The 19254-nt window shown below is 36.9% G+C and overlaps 3 protein-coding genes across 9 annotated transcripts in view; 2 read left to right on the forward strand and 1 right to left on the reverse strand.

The window, feature by feature from the left end:
* LOC144062198 (G-protein-signaling modulator 2-like) overlaps positions 1–10728 on the forward strand; it is a 27023-nt gene extending 16295 nt beyond the window's left edge. For 2 of the 3 annotated variants that reach the window (XM_077583285.1, XM_077583284.1), the window contains exons 7-15: positions 284–439; positions 859–967; positions 6062–6215; positions 6578–6663; positions 6754–6936; positions 7079–7241; positions 7573–7758; positions 7841–7956; positions 9771–10728. In XM_077583285.1, the coding sequence (XP_077439411.1) occupies positions 284–439; positions 859–967; positions 6062–6215; positions 6578–6663; positions 6754–6936; positions 7079–7241; positions 7573–7758; positions 7841–7956; positions 9771–9938 (1321 nt within the window). In that variant the 3' untranslated portion in view covers positions 9939–10728. The remainder of the gene's footprint in view (positions 1–283; positions 440–858; positions 968–6061; positions 6216–6577; positions 6664–6753; positions 6937–7078; positions 7242–7572; positions 7759–7840; positions 7957–9770) is intronic. The other variant, XM_077583286.1, reaches the window with a different exon arrangement.
* mcoln3b (mucolipin TRP cation channel 3b) lies at positions 10700–17021 on the reverse strand. 3 transcript variants are annotated; one of them, XM_077583288.1, is made up of 14 exons: positions 16616–17021; positions 15799–15948; positions 15571–15738; positions 15143–15296; positions 14983–15058; positions 14806–14902; positions 13081–13180; positions 12891–13003; positions 12664–12813; positions 12496–12597; positions 12138–12260; positions 11789–11995; positions 11548–11675; positions 10700–11085 (listed from the first exon to the last, which is right to left on the reverse strand). In XM_077583288.1, exons 2-14 carry the CDS (start codon positions 15937–15939, stop codon positions 11046–11048), a joined length of 1599 nt encoding a protein of 532 aa, XP_077439414.1. In that variant the 5' UTR covers positions 15940–15948; positions 16616–17021; the 3' UTR covers positions 10700–11045. The 3 variants fall into 3 exon arrangements, with proteins under 3 accessions (XP_077439414.1, XP_077439413.1, XP_077439415.1); XM_077583287.1 differs by having other exon boundaries at positions 15799–16019; XM_077583289.1 differs by lacking the exon at positions 15799–15948.
* dnai3 (dynein axonemal intermediate chain 3) overlaps positions 16793–19254 on the forward strand; it is a 34698-nt gene continuing 32236 nt past the window's right edge. For 2 of the 3 annotated variants that reach the window (XR_013296357.1, XM_077583280.1), the window contains exons 1-2: positions 16793–16865; positions 17362–17525. Coding sequence is in view for 2 of the 3 variants with exons in the window: in XM_077583280.1 (XP_077439406.1) it covers positions 17480–17525 (46 nt within the window). In the remaining variant the exon portion in view is untranslated. The remainder of the gene's footprint in view (positions 16866–17361; positions 17526–19254) is intronic. The other variant, XM_077583281.1, reaches the window with a different exon arrangement.

The raw sequence follows: 19254 nt of genomic DNA on the forward strand, positions 1-19254 counted from the left end.
GAAAGGCGTACATAGAGTATGCATAAAAATAGAAAAGCGATCAATCACATTAACTGAGACTAAGGTTTCATAATGAGGAGAAATGAATATAACAGAATAGAAACTTGTAGAAACATCCAAACAAACCCATTCATCAAAGTTGAGTATTGAAGTGATTCTAAAGGAGAAGACCTCAGAAAATAACAAAGGCATGAGAGTGGAGAAAAAAATAGGATAACTGTCATTCCCCTGCACCCACCCGAGACATTCTTTGACCTGGTCTTCCACTCTGTTTTACTATAAGGAGGACTCTGCAGCTGGCCAGGCTTTTGAAGGACAAGGCCGTGGAGGCCCAAGCCTGTTACAGTCTAGGCAACACCTACACACTTCTTCAGGACTATGAGAGAGCCATTGATTATCACCTCAAACATCTGGTAATTGCTCAGGATCTCAACGACAGGTACAGACCATACAGAACCTTCCTTTGTACTGCTTATCAGGGTAACTGAAAAAGTTCAATATAAGCTCCTCTTTGGTGAACACTGAAATGACGTTTACAAAGCAGACCAATTAAATCTTGTTGTTCCTTACTGTACTTTGTTCAACAGCACTTCAACAATACAGTCAACAATATGTCGTAATCAGGAAATGTTTATACAAATCTAAATTAGCTTTGGTTTGCTATTGGCACAAAATGTTTCTAAAATAGAAAAACTGGGGGCGGGGGGCGGATTAATACGAGGTTAATTAGTTTATTACCTTAACTGGCTCTGAATGTTTTCATATAAGCACATTTTCTCTGCTTTGAATAACAGTAAAGGCCTTTCCCTGTCAGATGTAATCACATTTGAAGCTGCTTTTCTCTGTGTCCTTCTTCAGGATTGGTGAAGGAAGGGCATACTGGAGTCTAGGAAATGCCCATACCGCCCTGGGGAACCACGAGCAAGCTATGCACTTTGCTGAAAAACATCTGGAAATTGCCAAAGAGGTGAGTGATTTTTTGTTTTGTTTACTACGTCCTTCCTCTGAGCCTTTGTCTAACAGTAACATCGCCATCTAACGGTCAAAAGGGGGAACAGCACTCATGAATTACCGTACAAACAGCTACACTTATCTGTTTTGAGACGGACCCTTAAATATGTCATTCAATACTGACCATTTTCCCTGAAAATAGTTAAGCTTTGTTCATAAATGTAAAATATGAGTTGTTCTTTGCTACAATAACTATGAACATTACAATAACTAGAACTTCATGTACTCATTCATTAGAGCCAAGTCCTCTGCCAAAGCTGAACTGTTAACAAAAGTGAAAAATCATTTGTGATTGTGTATTTTTATTTATTTACTTATTTATTTATTTATAAACAAATACTGTAGGTACTGCGATTCATGGTGGTGTGCGTTTCCAGCACACTTATTCATAGTCCTTTTTTTTTTTTTCTCAGGAGAGCTCAGTATTGTTCATTCGATTTGACATCATCGTTGCTCTCCTTTTAAAAAAAATAAAAAAAGTTTTTTTTCCTCATTTTTCTTTCTTTTTTTTTAAATATATATACATATACACACATATATATATATATATATATATATATATATATATATATATACACTTTTTTTTGTATGTGTGAGTGCGTGCGAGCGTGTGTGTATTCATCAGTTCACCTAAAGCCCATTAAAAAAAATCCCATACTAATAATATAATATAATAATAAATTGCCAAATGCAGAAACATCAATGTAAGTTATCACGATGTAGTGGCTCTCGCTAACAGACAGAATTAAGTAACCAGAATTAGGTTAAAAAATTCTATATACGTAGACCATGTTTCTATAAATTTTGATATTTGGTTTTTATTTGAGGCAGATATTTTTTCCATTAAAATGTGATTTATGAGGAGGTTAGACCATTGGTCGATATTCAGAGTTTGTTTATTTTTCCAGTTAACAAGAATTGTTTTTTTAGCGATAGTAAGGGCTACAAGTGTAGATTGAAATTGTTTATGTGGTAAGTCAGTTGTTGTTAGGTCACCTAGCAAACACAAGTTTGGAGATAAAGGTATCCTACAGTCCAAAATAGCGGAAAGTTTTTCTAAGACTTTAGTCCAGAAATACATAACCGGAGTACATAACCATAAAGCATGAACATAAGTGTCTGTAGTGTTTTGTAAACATTGGAGACAAATGTCGGAGTCTGAGAGTCCCATTTTCTTCATCATATATTGAGTAATGTATGTTCTGTGAATAATTTTATATTGGATAAGTTGTAAATTTGTGTGTTTTGTCATTTTAAATGCGTTTTCACAAACTTGAATCCAAAAGTCAGATTCCGGTGCTATAGACAAGTCTGTCTCCCATTTCGAGATGGGTAAAGACATTTTATCAGTATATGAAAGTAGCTTATATATTTTTGAAAGGTTTTTTTGTTGTTGTCGGAGAAAGCTTGTTAATATCTTTAGCTAAAACAGGCGGTTGGAGCGTACCCCGAAGTGTTGGAATTTTTTTCTTTATCATATTTTTAACTTGTAGATAATGTAAAAAAAATTCCGTTTTTTATATTGTATTTTTGGAGCAAGGATGTATATGATATAAACATATTATCTGAGAAGAGATGGTGGAGATGTGTAATTCCTTTCTGCTCCCACACACCTAAATAAAACGGTTGGTTGTTAAGTTGAAAGTCGGGGTTATGCCATAGGGGAGAAAGCCCACAGGGCTCCACTTGGGCTTTTGTCAATTCTAGTGCCTTCCACCAGGCAGTCACGGTGGCGGAAATCATTGGGTTTTTAAAACAATTATGTCGCTTAATCGATGTTGTAATAAAGAGTACATCTCGAAGTCTGAGGTTATTACAATCCTTCTGTTCTAGTTCCAACCAACAGTTAGTGTCTCTGTTGGGTTGTGCCCATAGAACGATATATTGTAGCTGGTTAGCTATATAGTAGTACATAAAATTTGGTGCCTCTAGACCACCTTTGGATTTACTTTTTTGAAGAGTAAATAGACTAATCTTTGCTTTTTTTTTTATTCCAGTAAAATTTTGTAACGGCTGAGTCCAACAACTGGAACCATTTAGCCGTAGGTTTAAATGGAATCATTGAGAAAAAATAGTTTATTTTGGGTAAAACTTTCATTTTGATGGTGGCTATTCGTCCTATTAGAGAAATAGGAAGATTATTCCAGCGCCTCAAGTCGCTATAAATGTTATCCAGAAGTGGAGAAAAGTTTAAATGAATTAAATCAGTTAATTTAGGTGAGATTTTTATGCCTAAGTATTTTAAATTACCTATAGGAAATGAGTAGTGTGGGTCCTGGCTTGCAGGGTTCCATGAATTTTCTGTAATAGGTAGAAGTGTTGATTTTGTCCAGTTAATAGAATAATCTGATAACTGTGAGAATTTAGTTATTAAGTTAAATACTTCCCCTAACGAAGTAGCCGGCTTTTCTAAATAAAGTCATCGCATATAGATTAATTTTATGTTCTGTTACCCCAGAGGGAATTCCTTGAATCCTTCTTTCCTGGCGTATGGCTAATGCAAGTGGCTCAATAAATATTGCAAATAATAAAGGGGATAGTGGGCATCCCTGTCTTGTGCCTCTCTGTAAAGTAAAGCTCTGAGATATAATCCCATTAGTAGTAACTGTAGCTTTAGGAGAATCATACAATACTGATACCCAGTGGATAAATGATTTCCCAAAGCCAAATTTATTTAAAACAGCAAAGAGGAAGGACCAGTTAACTTTGTCGAAAGCTTTTTCTGCATCCAATGATATAATAACTGCCTTTTTATCATGCCGCTGTGACATGCTAATAAGGTTAAAGAGTCTCCTAATATTATTAGTAGAGTGACGATCTTTAATAAAGCCTGTTTGGTCGCTATGAATGATTGTCGAGATTACTGTTTCTAGTCTAGATGTGAAAGCCTTAGTGATAATTTTAATATCAGTGTTAATTAGCGAAATCGGACGGTAACTTGATGGAAGGGTGGGATCTTTTTCTGGCTTTAATAAAAGTTTAATTGCTGCTGTATTCATGTGTGGGCGTATGTAACCCTTAGTTTTAATTTCTGTTACTACTCTTAAGAATAGTGGAGCAAGCATTAACCAGAAGTGCTTAAAAAATATATACCATCCGGGCCAGGTGCTTTGCCATTAGGCATACTATCTAGAGCACTGGACAACTCGTTTATAGTAAGTGGCGCATCTAACATGTCTTTATATTCAGTAGTTAACTGAGGTATATTTAAGCTACTGAGGAATGCCTCAATATGCTCAGGGTTAGGCTTGTTAGTTTCAAAGTATAGATTACGATAATAGTTATAAAAAATGTGATTAATTTCTTCTGGTGATTGTGTGCATTCACCAGTTGTCCCTTTAATAGCCGTTATAAGAGACTTTTCCCGATTCCGTTGAAGTTGGTTTGCAAGAAATTGACCTGATTTGTTATTATATTCAAAGTTGTTGTATCTCAATTGTTGTATTATAAACTCTCTCTTTTTAGTTAGCATATCGTCTAACTGTATTTTTGTATTTTGTAAGTCAGTCCATATTTGGTTATTTGGGTTTATTGCGTACTCATCCGTCAGTTGTTTTAATTTTATCTTCCAAGTCTTTTTCTGATTTTTGATCCTGTTTCTTTTTATAAGATGAATATGATATAATTTTACCTCTAATTACTGCTTTCCCAGAGAAGAGATGGCGATAGGTCTGAAGAGTCATTTATTTCCAAAGTGTCTGCCCACTCTTTTCTTATAATTTTGTCAAACTCTGCGTCGTTTAGCAGTGAGATGTTAAACCGCCATGTCGGTGGTGGTTTAAAGGTATAATCAACTTGTAGGGAAAGGGAGACTGGTGCATGGTCGCTAATAATAATAGGATGTATTTTTCTAACAGTTTTATCAGCAATAGAGTTATTTGTAAGAAAATAATCAATTCTTGAAAAAGACCGGTGCACAGCGGAAAAGAAGGTAAATTCCTTCTTATTTGGGTTTTTAAGTCTCCAGCTGTCGACGAGGCCAAAGTCATCCATATATTCCCCTATTACTTTAGTAGATTGTAATTGCCTACATACATACATACAGACTCCTCTTTGTCTACTGTTGTAAGGGGCAGAGTACGCTTGGCTAAAATTCTTATAAATAAGTAATTTTTCTTCAGATTTTTGTAGGTGGGTTTCTTGTAGGAGGCAAATATCTGCTTTTAATTTTAAGAGATGGTCTAAAGTTTTTATTCTTTTTGCTTCTGAGCGAGCACCACAAACATTCCAGGAAACCAGAACTAATTTATGCATACAAACAATATAGACTCAGTCCTGTGTATATATCGGCATAGGCCATTTGTCAATATTAGCATGTTATAGGATAGAATCAAAGTGGTTAGGTGGTTTATGTAATTTGTGTAAAATATGAGGTGACGAGTAAGTAAATATAACAGTGAAAAAACGGGTAGGGAGGTAAAAGTAAAGGAAGTTAACGGGGGATTAAACATAAAAATACACCAGTAACTGGTAACCTAAGCGAGATTTTTTGTTTAAATATACTTTAGATATAGTTATGTATTTAATAATATATTTATAATATCCCAGTTCAGGGTGTACCCTGCCTACTGCCCGAAGCCAGCTGGGATAGGCTCCAGCACCCCCGCGACCCTTGTGAGGAAAAGCGGTCAAGAAAATGGATGGATGGATGGATTTATAATATCGCCTAAACATAATGAGTATTCATATTTTAGGTTTTATAACCACATATACAGTATATGTATACATCTTTAATTCTTATTCATAGTCCTACCAAAATGTAATAGGCTCTTCCTTGGTAAATGCACCACCCCTCTACAAAGTTTTGTGGAAATATTTCTTTCTTTTACCCTTGCGATTGGCTGGCAACGAGTCCATGGTGTACACTACCTCTCGCCCAAAGTCAGCTAAGATAGGCTCCAGCATACCCTGGTCAGGATAAATGGTAGATAATATAGCTGGATAGAGGAGTGTAATGTACATTTTAGTTTATCCCTGTGTCTACGTATGAATAAGTATTCTGTTTGTATTATTTAATACTGTATTACAATTGATCTTGTTATTGCTTTAGACTGGAGACAAAAGTGGTGAGGCAACTGCACGGATGAATTTGTCAGACCTCCGGCTAGTTGTGGGTCTGAAGTCCAACATCTATTCCAACATCTTTGGCAAAACTAACAACACTGGTCTGTCAGCAAACCACCAGAGTTACCTCAACATGTCAGGTAAATATGGATTGATTAACCTGTTTCACTTTTATTCTATAACAGTGTTTTCTGCACGTTGTTGTCAGCGAACGACATCATTGTACAGTTCTGGTAAACAAGTGCCTGCAAAGTAGCATCAGCTTGGAATAAAATAAAAGTAAAAACAAAAAAACTTAGACCAATGTTAGTGTATTTGAGGCATCTAGTTTTTGGTCCTGTTTTGTTGATATTGGACTGATGAATGTCATTTTTTTCCAGTATTGATCCGATATCTGTACAATAGTTAACGTGCATCCCTAATTTATATCACCTTTGCACTTATTGTTTGTGATTGAAAAGTGTTAAACTTCCAGATAAAAATGTGGCGACGTGTGTTTTAGGGCTGAAGTCACCGTCAAGGATGCAAGGCAGTGCAGAGACCCTAGACATGAGCCCAAATCAAACTGGAGAGTCATCATTGCATCCGGTATGTGTAACTAATGGTATCAATTTGTCAAGCATATAGACAATTTTGGATGTATTTGTAAATGTTGCTACATCTCAATGGAATTTCCAGAATTGGGAGGAAGATAGACTCTCAGGGTCTTCAAAAAATAGCACAATAAAGGCTTCCACGAAGCTCTTCCTCTTTCATCGACTAAAAAGCAAGAAGCATAAAAACAATAAATCTCCAAAAGACCAGCACGAAAACATGTCGGGCCACTCTGTGCCTGATTTGGACCCACCAGTGTCTCCTAAGGTACTTGTTATTGCAGTAGTAGGACAAATGCAACCACATACTGTACATATCCTGTGATGCCACGTAGACATTATGAGGTGTGTTAGAAAGATTCCAGGACTTCAGTTTAACTTGTTTTGTCTTTTATTGTTGCTTCCTGTAGCCAGCATCATATGACACAATTGGGGAAGATGGCTTTTTCGACCTCCTCTCTCGTTTCCAGGGAAACAGAATGGATGACCAAAGGTGCTCTCTTTTAGATGGCTCAAGCCATCAGCCTGCCACTTCCTCTCCCACATCCACCCCACCTGTAGCTGAAAGGAAATGTAAGTCTGCCCCTGTGTCTCGGCATCTGTTTTCACACCATACTAAACACAATTTACTGTATTCTTCGCTTCAACAATGACAGGTTCAGTCTGTCAACCTGGCACATTATGGTGTGAATACAGAAGACTACCCACAAACCTTCCCTTAAAATATTAAATATTGTAAATTGTTGACATTGGGTACTATTCCACTCCATATCTCTGCTTTTGGGAATCAGGTTAGAATCGGGCTTAATTTGTGAAACATACAACTTAATCAAATGAAGGATTAGTTTGTGTTTTGCTTTCAATTTTGAGAATTACTTCATACTGTTCGTGATTCTGTTTCTAGCTATACTGGATTGCGAAGCACCATTGCAGGATCCCGGTCATTTCCTGGAGCTGCTGGCCAGCTCCCAGGCCCGTCGCCTGGACGACCAACGAGTCAGCCTGAGCCATTTTCCTGGCTTGAGACTCAGCACCTGCAACCAGCCCAGTACACCCTCCACCTCCAGCGAAAACCAAGACCCTTCACAAGGTGATGAGAGATGATATTCAAACACCCCACGAGTGTTTACTTTCACATTGCTTCCAATGCTTTTTCTGCTTGCTCCTTCCAGCCCCCATTTCCAGTGCAGATCAAGCTCACACACCCTCCCAATACAGCTGCATCGAGACCAGCACTGACCAGTCGGAGGATGACGATGTCTTTTTTGACATGCTAGTCAAGTACCAGGTGAGCAAAAAGCTTAATGGATTCATTCATTCATTTATTCTCTGAACCACTTATCTTAACTTTGGTTACAGTTAAAGCAGCCTTTATCAGGAGGATCTAATAAATAATGTAAAATGTAAAGGATTTATCAACAGTGGATATAAAAAGTCTACACACTCTGTTCAGCTTTATGTGATATAAAATAAATGGGACCAAGATAGAGTAAATCAATTAAAATCATTTTCCACAGTGAATGTGTCTTATAAACTGCACAGCTCAATGGAAAGGTGTCTTTTTTTTTTACATATATTTTTGGGACTGGGAGCAAAAAATAAACAGGGGATAGATAATCGGTTTAGCCGATAATCTACGATGATATTCAGCATTTGGATGAATATCGTCATCTGACTTTTTGAAAAACCATATGGCCGTTAATAGATCAATTTAACTGTTACTGTAACTGTTTAATTGTATTAACGCCAGGGAACTATATATTACAATTTTCTGTTTCCTTTATAAGAGATGCTGCTGACCCTAGGAACTCTCTGCACCTTGTGTTTTTGTTTTGAAATTAAAACTAAGATAAATACAAACTTAATTTACTCTAGAAAACAGTAGGGAGATATTAAGTTTTCATTTAACTTTTTAAAACATCCTGATGACTGTGGGAGGTCCCTGAACTTTTTGTTAAGAATTTTAAAACGAAGATGTTGATTTTGTAAGAATTAAAAAATATCCGACAATATTTTGTTAATTTTAAATGTTGTTCAATAAAAATGTCCTTAAAAACATTTCAACAAAGTTAAGAGTTGGAGTTTGTATTTAAAAAAAATTTAATGCCAATATTTTCACTTTTAGTGTAGATGAATATTGGCTCCAAATATTGGTTATCAGTCTACTTGACTACTAATAATCAATTCAATAATCAATCAATGAGCAAAAGCTTGGGTCACATTACGATGGAAGATATGATGACTACCAGTAGTAACCTAGATTATTGTAATGGTGCAAAAAGTCCTACTTCAATGGCGTGTCATTACTAACCTTTATTGATCGGTGTGTATCCAAAATTGCTGCAGGAATGTGTGACAGCAGTAAATGACAAAGTAATAAGTATTACAAATATTGCATATAGCAATATCTATAAGTTCAAATTTGGCTAAAGTCAAAATTGAAATGTAACACGGTCCACCTAACAACAACTTTGCGACTTTGAATCACAGCCTTTGGCTTGCCAGAAAACCATGACTGAAATACCCAGCCATAACAAACATAGGACATTTACTATTAGCTAGCGTTTGAACTTTGCAATACTGTGAATTAAACTCATTGTAACTTTTGGGTGAAGTGTAATTTAGTCTCACACCCTCAACACCTCGATAATAAACTTGTAGCTTACCTCTATTGCTTTTTGAAGTTTGACGGCAATTTTTTTAAAGCCATAGCTGGTTCCAAGTTCAACCGGATGTGCAATGGTCGGCTATTTTTTCTGGCTGCTAGTACTTTGGTTGTGTCGCGGACATCTTACCAGAAAGCCCTACGTCTTGAGTATGGCGAGTTGTCTGCTCATTCCTAGTCACGGTGTTCTGCACAAAATCTTCAGACTTCTACTAGAATGCAACAACAAATGTCAGGAAAGGCCTACTAGAACAACTGAAATTTGATTGGGAAATTTAGAGATTAGAGAACTAAAAACAATTAGTTATGCAGGTTATATGTCTCATTAATTGTGTAAAACTAATAAGAAATTATATATCTTGGTCTCATGGTGTTATATCACTTTTTTTTTTACATGCACTTTATCAATCGACATCTTTACTCTGTCATTATTTAAGGGCTCCAGACTGAATGACCAAAGGTGTGCTGCTCCACCCTCTGCCACACGAGGACCAACTGTCCCAGATGAGGATTTCTTTAGTCTCATCTTGCGTTCACAGTCAAACAGGATGGAGGAACAGCGGGTTGTGCCACCAACTGATGTCAGTCAGTCCAAACCAGACTGACATAGAACTAATATGCAATTTTTATTATTGTAGGATTTAAAATGGAACTTCTGACCTCTTGTTTTGTATTGTATTTTATTTTATGGATGTCGTGGCAATCATATAAAACGGAACAGAAAACATTAAGTATTTGCCATCTCCACTTATATGGGCAACATTGTAGGGAGTGTGACATTTGAGGAATATAAAGCTTCCACACTACGAGTTGTTTTCTCTGGCTAAGTGGCAGATTCTCCCGAATGTCAGCATCTTTTGGTAGTGCCTCTCAATGACAATGAACTGAAAAGGCCAAAACGAAACGCAAGAAGGGAATTTTGAACTTCCCAAAATCCCTCTCGACACTGGAAGGCCCTTTCGTCATTATATCCTGTGTTGTGCAAACACACACATTTTAGACATCTGTTTGGATGGGTGTACCCTTTCCTCTGGGATTAATGTCAACCAAGTGTTCTTGTTTGGATTTATTTTACATGGAGGAGAGTATGGCCACATTCTCTGCTTCCCCAGTGTCAAATCATTTGCAAAATGGTTGTTGGAACATGTACTGTATTGTCCCTGGACCCAAGTGTCTGTGGACCAGATGTTTATTTGCCAGTCAAACAACGTATTCTTCTTTCTGAAGTATTTTAAGCATGTACTGCACATTTAAGTGCCATTACTATTGTTTTATTCCTTAAGGCCACACTTTTGAAGAGAATTTAACTATAGTGGAAAAAGGTTTTCAATTTTATACTGATGAGGCCTCAAAACAAACACCAGGAAAAAAATAAAAGCATTTTATTCTCATGTATTCAAATATGATTTCTTAACTGAAAAACCTTTTCAAAGCGACATGTTATAAACGCATCTTAGATTTGAGAGTGGAGTCTTTTTCTGTGTACTAATAGAGCAAGTTTTCACATTACAAAGAAAACAATTGACATCTCTCTACTTTTTGTACAGCTTTTCTTATTTTCCTCCTGTTCAAGAGAAAGAAAGTGTACTTCCATTCATCATGCAAACGTAACAAATGGTTTTATACTTTGTAATGTAGACTGTCGATCTCCCCCACGTAGTCTCTGATTTACAAACTAAAATTGCCATTCTACACTCAAGCTGGATGCACTACTATGCATCTGAAGTCAACCTCTCATGACGCTCTCTGCACCTAAAATGACAAAGGACCAGTATGAATTTAGTGACATCTAGGGGTGAAAATATGAATTGCATTTCATTTCCATGGCGTTTCCATGGTGTTCAAGTCCTAAGTTTTAAGTAGTCTGTCTGGAAATATATCCTATATATGGGACATTTAACATTTATTACAGTTGCTTATTTGAGATGTGTGCGTGTATAACCATTTTTTAATTTTATTTACCATACGCATTGTATCAGGTACATTGTATAGAAACAATTCAGGCATCCAATTATATAAAATAATAGTCAGGGGGTACTGTAGGAATGTTCTGTGCATCTAAGCCAATCAACATGTAGACATGTGAAGCATTACAAGAATTAATAGTGATCTCTGGGCTACAAAAAAAAATAATCCACACTGGTCATTCAGAGAATCGAACAAACTGTAGACTCATAGGTTGCTCATAAAATTGCAAGAGTGCTTTTGACCTACTTGTTTAAGCAACCTTGCAAGAAACAGTTATTCTTGTCGAGCCTATATACTCCCGAGTCTGGGAGGTCTTCACACTCTGATAGGAATCGCTGAAGTTCTGATGTAGGTATCCCACTATGCTGCTGTTGCTGCAAATTAGTCATTGCGGTCACGGGAATGCAATGCAAACACCTTTGTGAAAGATTGTTCTTCAAGAAATGTTCAAAGGCTCAAAATAGGAGCAGGTAATGCAAACTATTACCTTGATGGTGTCATAGGTGTCTGTGATGAGGGTGATGAATAGACTGAGGATCATGTAGATGAAAAGTGAGACAAAGGTATAGAGGTAGACTCTGCTGAAAATCCAAATCAGGGTACTCTTCTCTTTCATATTTTTAAAGGTGGGAAACATATCATCTCCATTGATCAGCGAAAATAGACACTCTGATACTGTATTCAAGGTCCGGAACTTTGGAAATGGGAAGGGGGCAGAAGGGAAGAAATGTTATTACTATAAGTTTGTCCTTCATGAATATTTGCAGCCAAGAATTGCAGATTTTTGCTTGTCTAAATTATGTTTTGAATGCCATTTGCTCATCCAACATCTTTACCTTTTCGTGATATGGGCCAAGGACAATCCATCCACAAAAGCAGTAACTAAGGTAGATTATTCCAGCACAGCAAATGAAACGGATAACATTTGGAAACGCTGCCCTAAGAGTTAGGATGAGGATCTGTGGAGGAAAGGGACACATAAACTGCTTCTGTGCCACCGGGATTTTAACCCACCAATTTTGATTTGAAGTCTGATTTGTAAAATGCAAGCTCATTGAATGGTAGGTGATGACTAAAGGCAGAATCCTATGATAAATTGAATTATAATGCACAGGTGTACTAAATAAGGTGTATTTTCCATGTTAAAAAAAAAAAAAAAACGTTCATGAAGAATGTACATTCAAATTCTCTTACATTGTACTTGCGAAAGTAGCCCATGTAGCGGATGACTCCAATCCAAACAAACATGGTGCCTATACCAAGGAAGATGCTGCACACATCATAGCTAGTGAGGACCTACAATGAAAAATGAATGTTTATTAATTTGGAAAAAAGTGTGGGTGGCATGGCATGGCTTATTACCTTAGTCTGAATATCAATTTTGAGAATGGAGCCAGTGATGGTTAACAAGTCACTGGCAATGATCAGGATGTACCAGCCATTGATAAACTCCAGCCTGTCAGACCAGGGGATGTCTTTATCACTCTGGTTCTTACAGAAGAGTGTGTACTCCTAGGCAAAGCAAAATATGCAGTATAGAAAGTGGAACGTACTATCTGTGCTTCCAGTTGCTAATGAAGTTGACTTACAAACTGCAGTTGTATCCCATTGAACACTGAGCGTAAGCAGAGAGTGAAGGAAATCATGCATATCATGATGATGAGGCAGTCAAACACCAGGGTCAGGTATATGCTTTTAGCAGCTGGCAGAACAAAGAAATAATATTGTAAGTCTAATTCAACAAATTATGAATAATGAACTTCAGTTCAGCAAACATACAAGCACCGGTGACTTTCCAGTCTCTGCATTCATTGATCTCCACATCGGTTTCGAGGTCCACCTTTATCCTGCCACTGTGTGCTTCATTGTTGAAAGTGATCTGTGAAGCAGAAAGAAGAATCCTCCAAGAGCCATACACTCTCTAGCTACATTAGATAGCTGGACAATCGAATAAGGGCTGTATCAAAAAAAAAAAAAGTACTGCTATGTTTTCAATTTGGAAAGAGATATTAAAGGGGAAGTCAATGCAAAAATATTTTTTACAATATTATGTTCTATGCACCAATCTAAACACTACATTGTGGTTGATACTGTGATTGTGGAATATGAATTAAGCACCCATTTTTATCCACCTCAGGGATCGCCCATTTGCCACTTGCTATCAACCTGAAAATAACATCACAGTTGCTCAGGTGCTGACCAATCACGGTTTACCTGTTTTCTCACTTTGGTCATGTGACATTCACAAGATAAGCCTTGATTGGTCATTACCTGAACAACTGTGATGTCATTTTCTGTCAACAGCAAGTGGCAAAATGGTCGCACCCAGGGGTGGATAAAAATGGGTGGATTTTGCTGCTTAAATGCTTAAATGGGAAGTCAACCCCCTTTTTTTGACAATAATATGTTTTATGCAGCCCTACTAGTCTAAATATGTTGATAATAATAATAAATAATGCATCGGCTTTTCTAGACACTCAAAGACACTTTACAGAGGAATGGATACATTATTCATGCACTCACACATTCACACTGTGGTAAGCTACTTAAGCAGCCACAGCTGCTCTGGGGCAGGCTGACGGAAGCGTGGCTGCATACAGCCCCTCCGACCACCACCAAACATTTGTACCTTCCATACACCAGTGTGAGTAGCACTGGAGGCAATTTGTGTGAAGTGCCTTGCCCTAGGACATAACGACACATGATTTGGGGAGAGCGGGGATCGAACAGCCAAACCTTCCGGTTACTGAACGACCGTCTCTACACCCTGAGCCACGGGCAGCCCTAGTAGTCTAAAAATGTTGTTCTCTTTAATATTGCATTTGTGGAATAGGAGTTAAGCAGCAAAATCTATCTGTTTTTATTCATCTCAGGGGGCGACCATTTTGGCACTTGCTGTCGACTGAAGATGACATCAATGCCCTGAGCAACTGTAATGTCACCTTGAGTCGACAGCAGTGGCAAAATGGATGGATTAAAAATGGTTGGATTTTGCTGCATAACTCATCTTCCACTAATGCAATATGAATCAGAATGTCATGTTTAGACTAGTGAGGTCACATATAACATATTATTGTCAAGAATTGTTTAAGGTTGACTTCCACTTTAATTAATATTCCACAAACTCAATATTAATCAGAATACCGTGTTTAGCCTAGCGCGTTGAACATAGTATTGTAAAGAATTTTTGAGGGGTTGACTTCCCCTTTAACTTCACAATACATACTGTGTATGTGTCTGTTTACGTGTGGCTTACATCATTTTGTCATAAATAAAAAAAAAAAAGGTGTTTGTAAATGTGTTTTTTTTAGTTGACCAAAATAAACACGTCATTCAGATAATGCACCAATCAAAACAGAGCAATTTCAGCTCACATGTTGTAGCTCAATATAGCAGGAAAGTGAACTCTATGGAAGCGTTTGATGAATGTACTGGAGGTTCATTCAACAGGTCTTAAAACTAATATTTAGGTATGTAATTAGCAGGAAGTCACATATGACGCACAAGGATGTTGAAGTCGTAGCAGTCTGGCAGCTCTCTGTGTCTGACTGTCTGTAAATTGATGGCTTTCAGAACAAATGAGATCTTGATAGAGAGCATTCTGGAAAACAGATCATGCACAGCACATAATCTGAGAGATTTTTCTCAGTCAAATGGTGCAACGGTACATGTGAAGTTTACCTTTTAAAGTGTAATTCAAAATGTGGGAGCACGTCTTGTGATGACGACCGATTCATTGGATAGATGTCAATGCAATCTGTGTTGACACAAGCCATAATTGATGTTGTCTGGAATTGCTTGCATTTACAGTATGAAATCTGTAAACAATAATCCCACATACCAATTTCCACATGAGCGTCAATTTCAAAAGTGTCATTGCCAGGGTAGATGGTGCCATTCCTATAAAACTCCTGACACAGTGACAAGGGTGTGTAGACAGAGCCAGTTTTCTCATATTCATGGTTTCCTACTGTGGTGTTGTGCAGACGTCCATACTGTAAATGAACATTTAAAATCGTGTTAAATTTTAAGACAAGGTGACAGCAGCACTAAAAGAATGCTAGATGACCACATGAATCAGCATGTCCGAAGTTCACAAACACATTGTAACTTTAACCCCATAAGCATGCAGTATAACAGAGGTCCATGAATGATTTACATTCACACAAATAGAACAACAAAAATCTGTCAAGCAAAAAGTACATCGATTTATCAAAATAAAGTGATATAGATTAATGAATGGGATTAAGAATGTTAGCATTCACTTACCTGTTCAATGGCATATCTTATGTGATCATAAGCATCTTCTTGTCTGTAAATGGCATATGTTTCAATACTCCCTTCAACATAATCCTTCAGGAAGATGTGCTGAAATGTCATTAGGTTTTCTTCCTTAAAACTTACAACCATCTGGTTGCTTAGCCCAAACGACACCAACTAAGAAAAAAAAAACTGATCAGAATGCGGATGTAGCAAAAACATTTACTTCACAGCTACCTGGATCGTAATAATGGCAATTTTGATGAGCTGCAGAATAAGTTTCCATGGTTTCCGTCCACGAGCATGATACTTTTCACAAGGGTTCATGAAGTAATATTTGATTTTCCTTCTGAGACACTCCACATTGTCCACTTCCATTGAATGATGCTGATGATCAGCCCAAGCAGAGTGTGAGTCTCTCTCATGTATGTCGTACAAGTCACTTGACTCCTGCATATCTGAATAGATATCACATTATACAGTACGGTACTATATGGTGTAATATGATGGACCTGTTCATTTCTAATTTACTTTATACTGTTTATGTTTATCAAATGTTTTTAATGTATTCATCATTCATTACTTAATTCGGTATTTATTTATTATCCATTATCATCAATTATTTGTGCTTGCATTGTGCAATATGTGACTAAACACAATTTATTTCTAACAGCTTATGCAATGTTGTGCTTATAGGTTTCTTAGTTGATAAACAATCAAATATTTACATTTATTAATATTAGAGTATTTATTAGAGTTCCGTTTACCACAACATGCATATCAACACAATTAGATAGGTTTCTTAGTTGATAAACAATCAAATATTTACATTTATTAATATTAGAGTATTTATTAGAGTTCCGTTTACCACAACATGCATATCAACACAATTAGATAGGTTTCTTAGTTGATAAACAATCAAATATTTACATTTATTAATATTAGAGTATTTATTAGAGTTCCGTTTACCACAACATGCATATCAACACAATTAGACACGTATAAACAACAATAATAATAATTAAGTGTATATTTATCTTAGGTTACCACTGACCTGTTTACGTTCAATTTGACTTCAGGAATCTGTGTAATGGCGGCCAGGAGGCTCGTTAACCTGCGAAGGCTTCAGGTAAACGCTCAAAGATGTTCCGAGCGTCATTTTATGAAAAGGCGCTGAATGTCTCTTGAAACCGTCTGTCAACTTGGTAACGCCCTCTTGTTGTTATGGTAACCAAACAGTTCCATTTCAAAGAAAAAGAGAAGACTGTTGAAGAGGATACGGGCTTCCCCGAGTGCCGGTAAAAGTGAGGTTTCTCCTTTCTATATTTTTGCTAAATAAATCCACTTTCATGTCAGTGATATTGTTTTTAAATAGCAGCGTGTTAAACACTTCTAACCAGATCACATACCCCGAGTTATCTGCAAGCTCATACTGTCACGTGGCTTTAGCTAACCTAAAATGGTTTTCTCATAACTGCTGTGTCTTGTGAGCTTATGAAAGGCGGCATGACGTTTCGACTTCAACTATTTTAGTAATATGGAGCACTTTGTAATTGTAGACGTTTGTCTCTCCCCCCCCCTCCCCTCCATGTAAGGGTAGCAAAGGTACATAATATTTGTTATCATATCATTTACCGCAAGGTGTCGCCATTTGCATACAAAATGACTACGTGTCCTCGGGGATAGCCTACTGAATGTGTGTATGCAAAACAAAATACAAGAGACACAGCAATAATAATAATAATGATGATGATGATAATAATAATAATAATTGTATTTGTTAATTTATTGATGTTACAGGGTTCTTACTGGAAGGCGACTACGCTGGGGTTTGTTTGTTTGTTTGTTTGTTTGTTTGTTTGTTTGTTTGATTGTTGGAACTGCCATCTCCATCGGTAGAACTATCACATGAGCAAACATGCCATCAAAGGCAAGCTCAGCCAGCACTGGAGACGATGGTCCAGGTAGGTGCAATAATATAATCAAATGCAATATGATGTGATATAATGAACGCTTTAATAAAATGTAAATGTATATATAACTATCTTAGTAAATCAGAAACATTTTCAAAATATGTTTTAAAAAAAAGAATGTCTGCCTAAGAATGCCGTAACTTAATGAACTGGGTAAAAAAAAACATTTTTTCTCATTGAATGGATACCATCCAGGACAATGAGGAAGCTGACGTCAAACGTTCACAATAATATTATGAAGAATGCCTATAAGCATCCACAAAGTTGGAATCATAGAAAGGTCCAGAATTTCTTTGTATGTCTATTAGAAGAACCTCACTTTCTTTTACATGGGTTTAAAACAGGGGTAGGGAACGATGGTCCTCAAGAGCCGCCGTCTTGCTTGTTTTAGATGTCTCCTTCTTCTAACACAGCTTATTCTAATGATCATCTTATCAGCAAGCTTTGTATAAATATGTTATTAATCCTGATCATTGACTCGTGTTGCAGTAGGGAAACATCCAAAACAAGCAGGGCGGCGTCTCTCAAGGACCAGGGTTCTTTACCCCTTGTTTAGAACAGTAGTCTGTTAAAATATATATATATATATATATATATATATATAAATATACTACTATACTACTCTGACATAAATACCTTGCTGAAGTAATGCTTTTCCCTTCTTTTGAGGACTGTGGAAGAATGTTAAGTATTCCTTTGATGTGATCTGTGGAATTTTGTTACACGGCCTTGGACATTATCCATTCTCACCTGCGGTTCTATTGTCAGTCTAAATTACAACACGCTTTTGGCCAAATCAAATACAGGTCACCAACACTGTGTATATAGTATTTATTAGTGTAGGTCATCGTACTTTGGCTGAGTTGAAAATAGTGGTTTGTATGGTCAACAGGATGTGAATCACCCTCAAAGTGCCCCCACCCAAAAAATAAAAAATAAATCTCAACCTAAGTTTCTGAAATGCCAAAAATAAACAAGTTCAGTTTACTGACAAAACATTTGGCTGTGTGGGAAGCATGTTGAAAATAATAGAAAAATCTAATACAGACCCAACGTTTTCATGATATGTAATAAGGTATACAGACTGTAGGCCTATTGTAGGCAAAAGCAGTCCATTAGTAGCATTACACAAGATGAAAGAGTCCTGAAGAATCACATTCTTCTACTTAAGCTGTATACACTAATGTAATCAAGTTACATTCTTCGGGGTTCTGTGGCATTACACATCACACACTCTTAATCTGTCAGGCAAATATATCTTGTGGATACAATCACCATAGCTGACACTTAAACGTGTTAGATGACGGGTGTGAGTTTCCACTACAATGAATTTGTGTGAGGTCTAAATGAGTTTAGTGGGAAGGTTGACATACCCAGCAAGGAAGTGTGTTTACTTAAGCTGTACTCCAGAATTCCCTGCATCCTTTCTGCAACCTTGTGGGAAGGCTTTGAAGAGAGACCACAGGCAGGATGAAAACTGTCATTATGCAGTGCCATGTGTACTGTAGATGATTCTGGGCTAAGCATGCCTCTAGACATAGATGATCTATTAAGAAAAAAATAATGTGGTAAACATTTTCACTCACTATTTGATATCTTAATTCTGACATTTTGTTAGAAGAAAAATTGACTTGTTTCTTCACTCTTAAAGTGCTTGAAAATAGCACACAGATTGCAACAGCAGCCTTAAGAGACATAAAAGTGGGATCTATACAATCTT

Source organism: Vanacampus margaritifer, chromosome 13 (assembly GCF_051991255.1).
Source record: "Vanacampus margaritifer isolate UIUO_Vmar chromosome 13, RoL_Vmar_1.0, whole genome shotgun sequence".
NCBI lineage: Eukaryota > Metazoa > Chordata > Actinopteri > Syngnathiformes > Syngnathidae > Vanacampus > Vanacampus margaritifer.

Coding starts and splice junctions, on each gene's coding strand:
- mcoln3b (XM_077583287.1), bottom strand. CDS start 16,017: ATGCAGGAGTCAAGTGACTTGTACGACATACATGAGAGAGACTCACAC. Junction 13,181..14,805: donor GCTACGACTTCAACATCCTT/GTGCGTCATATG, acceptor TCTGCTTCACAG/ATCACTTTCAACAATGAAGC. Junction 12,598..12,663: donor AAATTGATATTCAGACTAAG/GTAATAAGCCAT, acceptor TTTTCATTGTAG/GTCCTCACTAGCTATGATGT.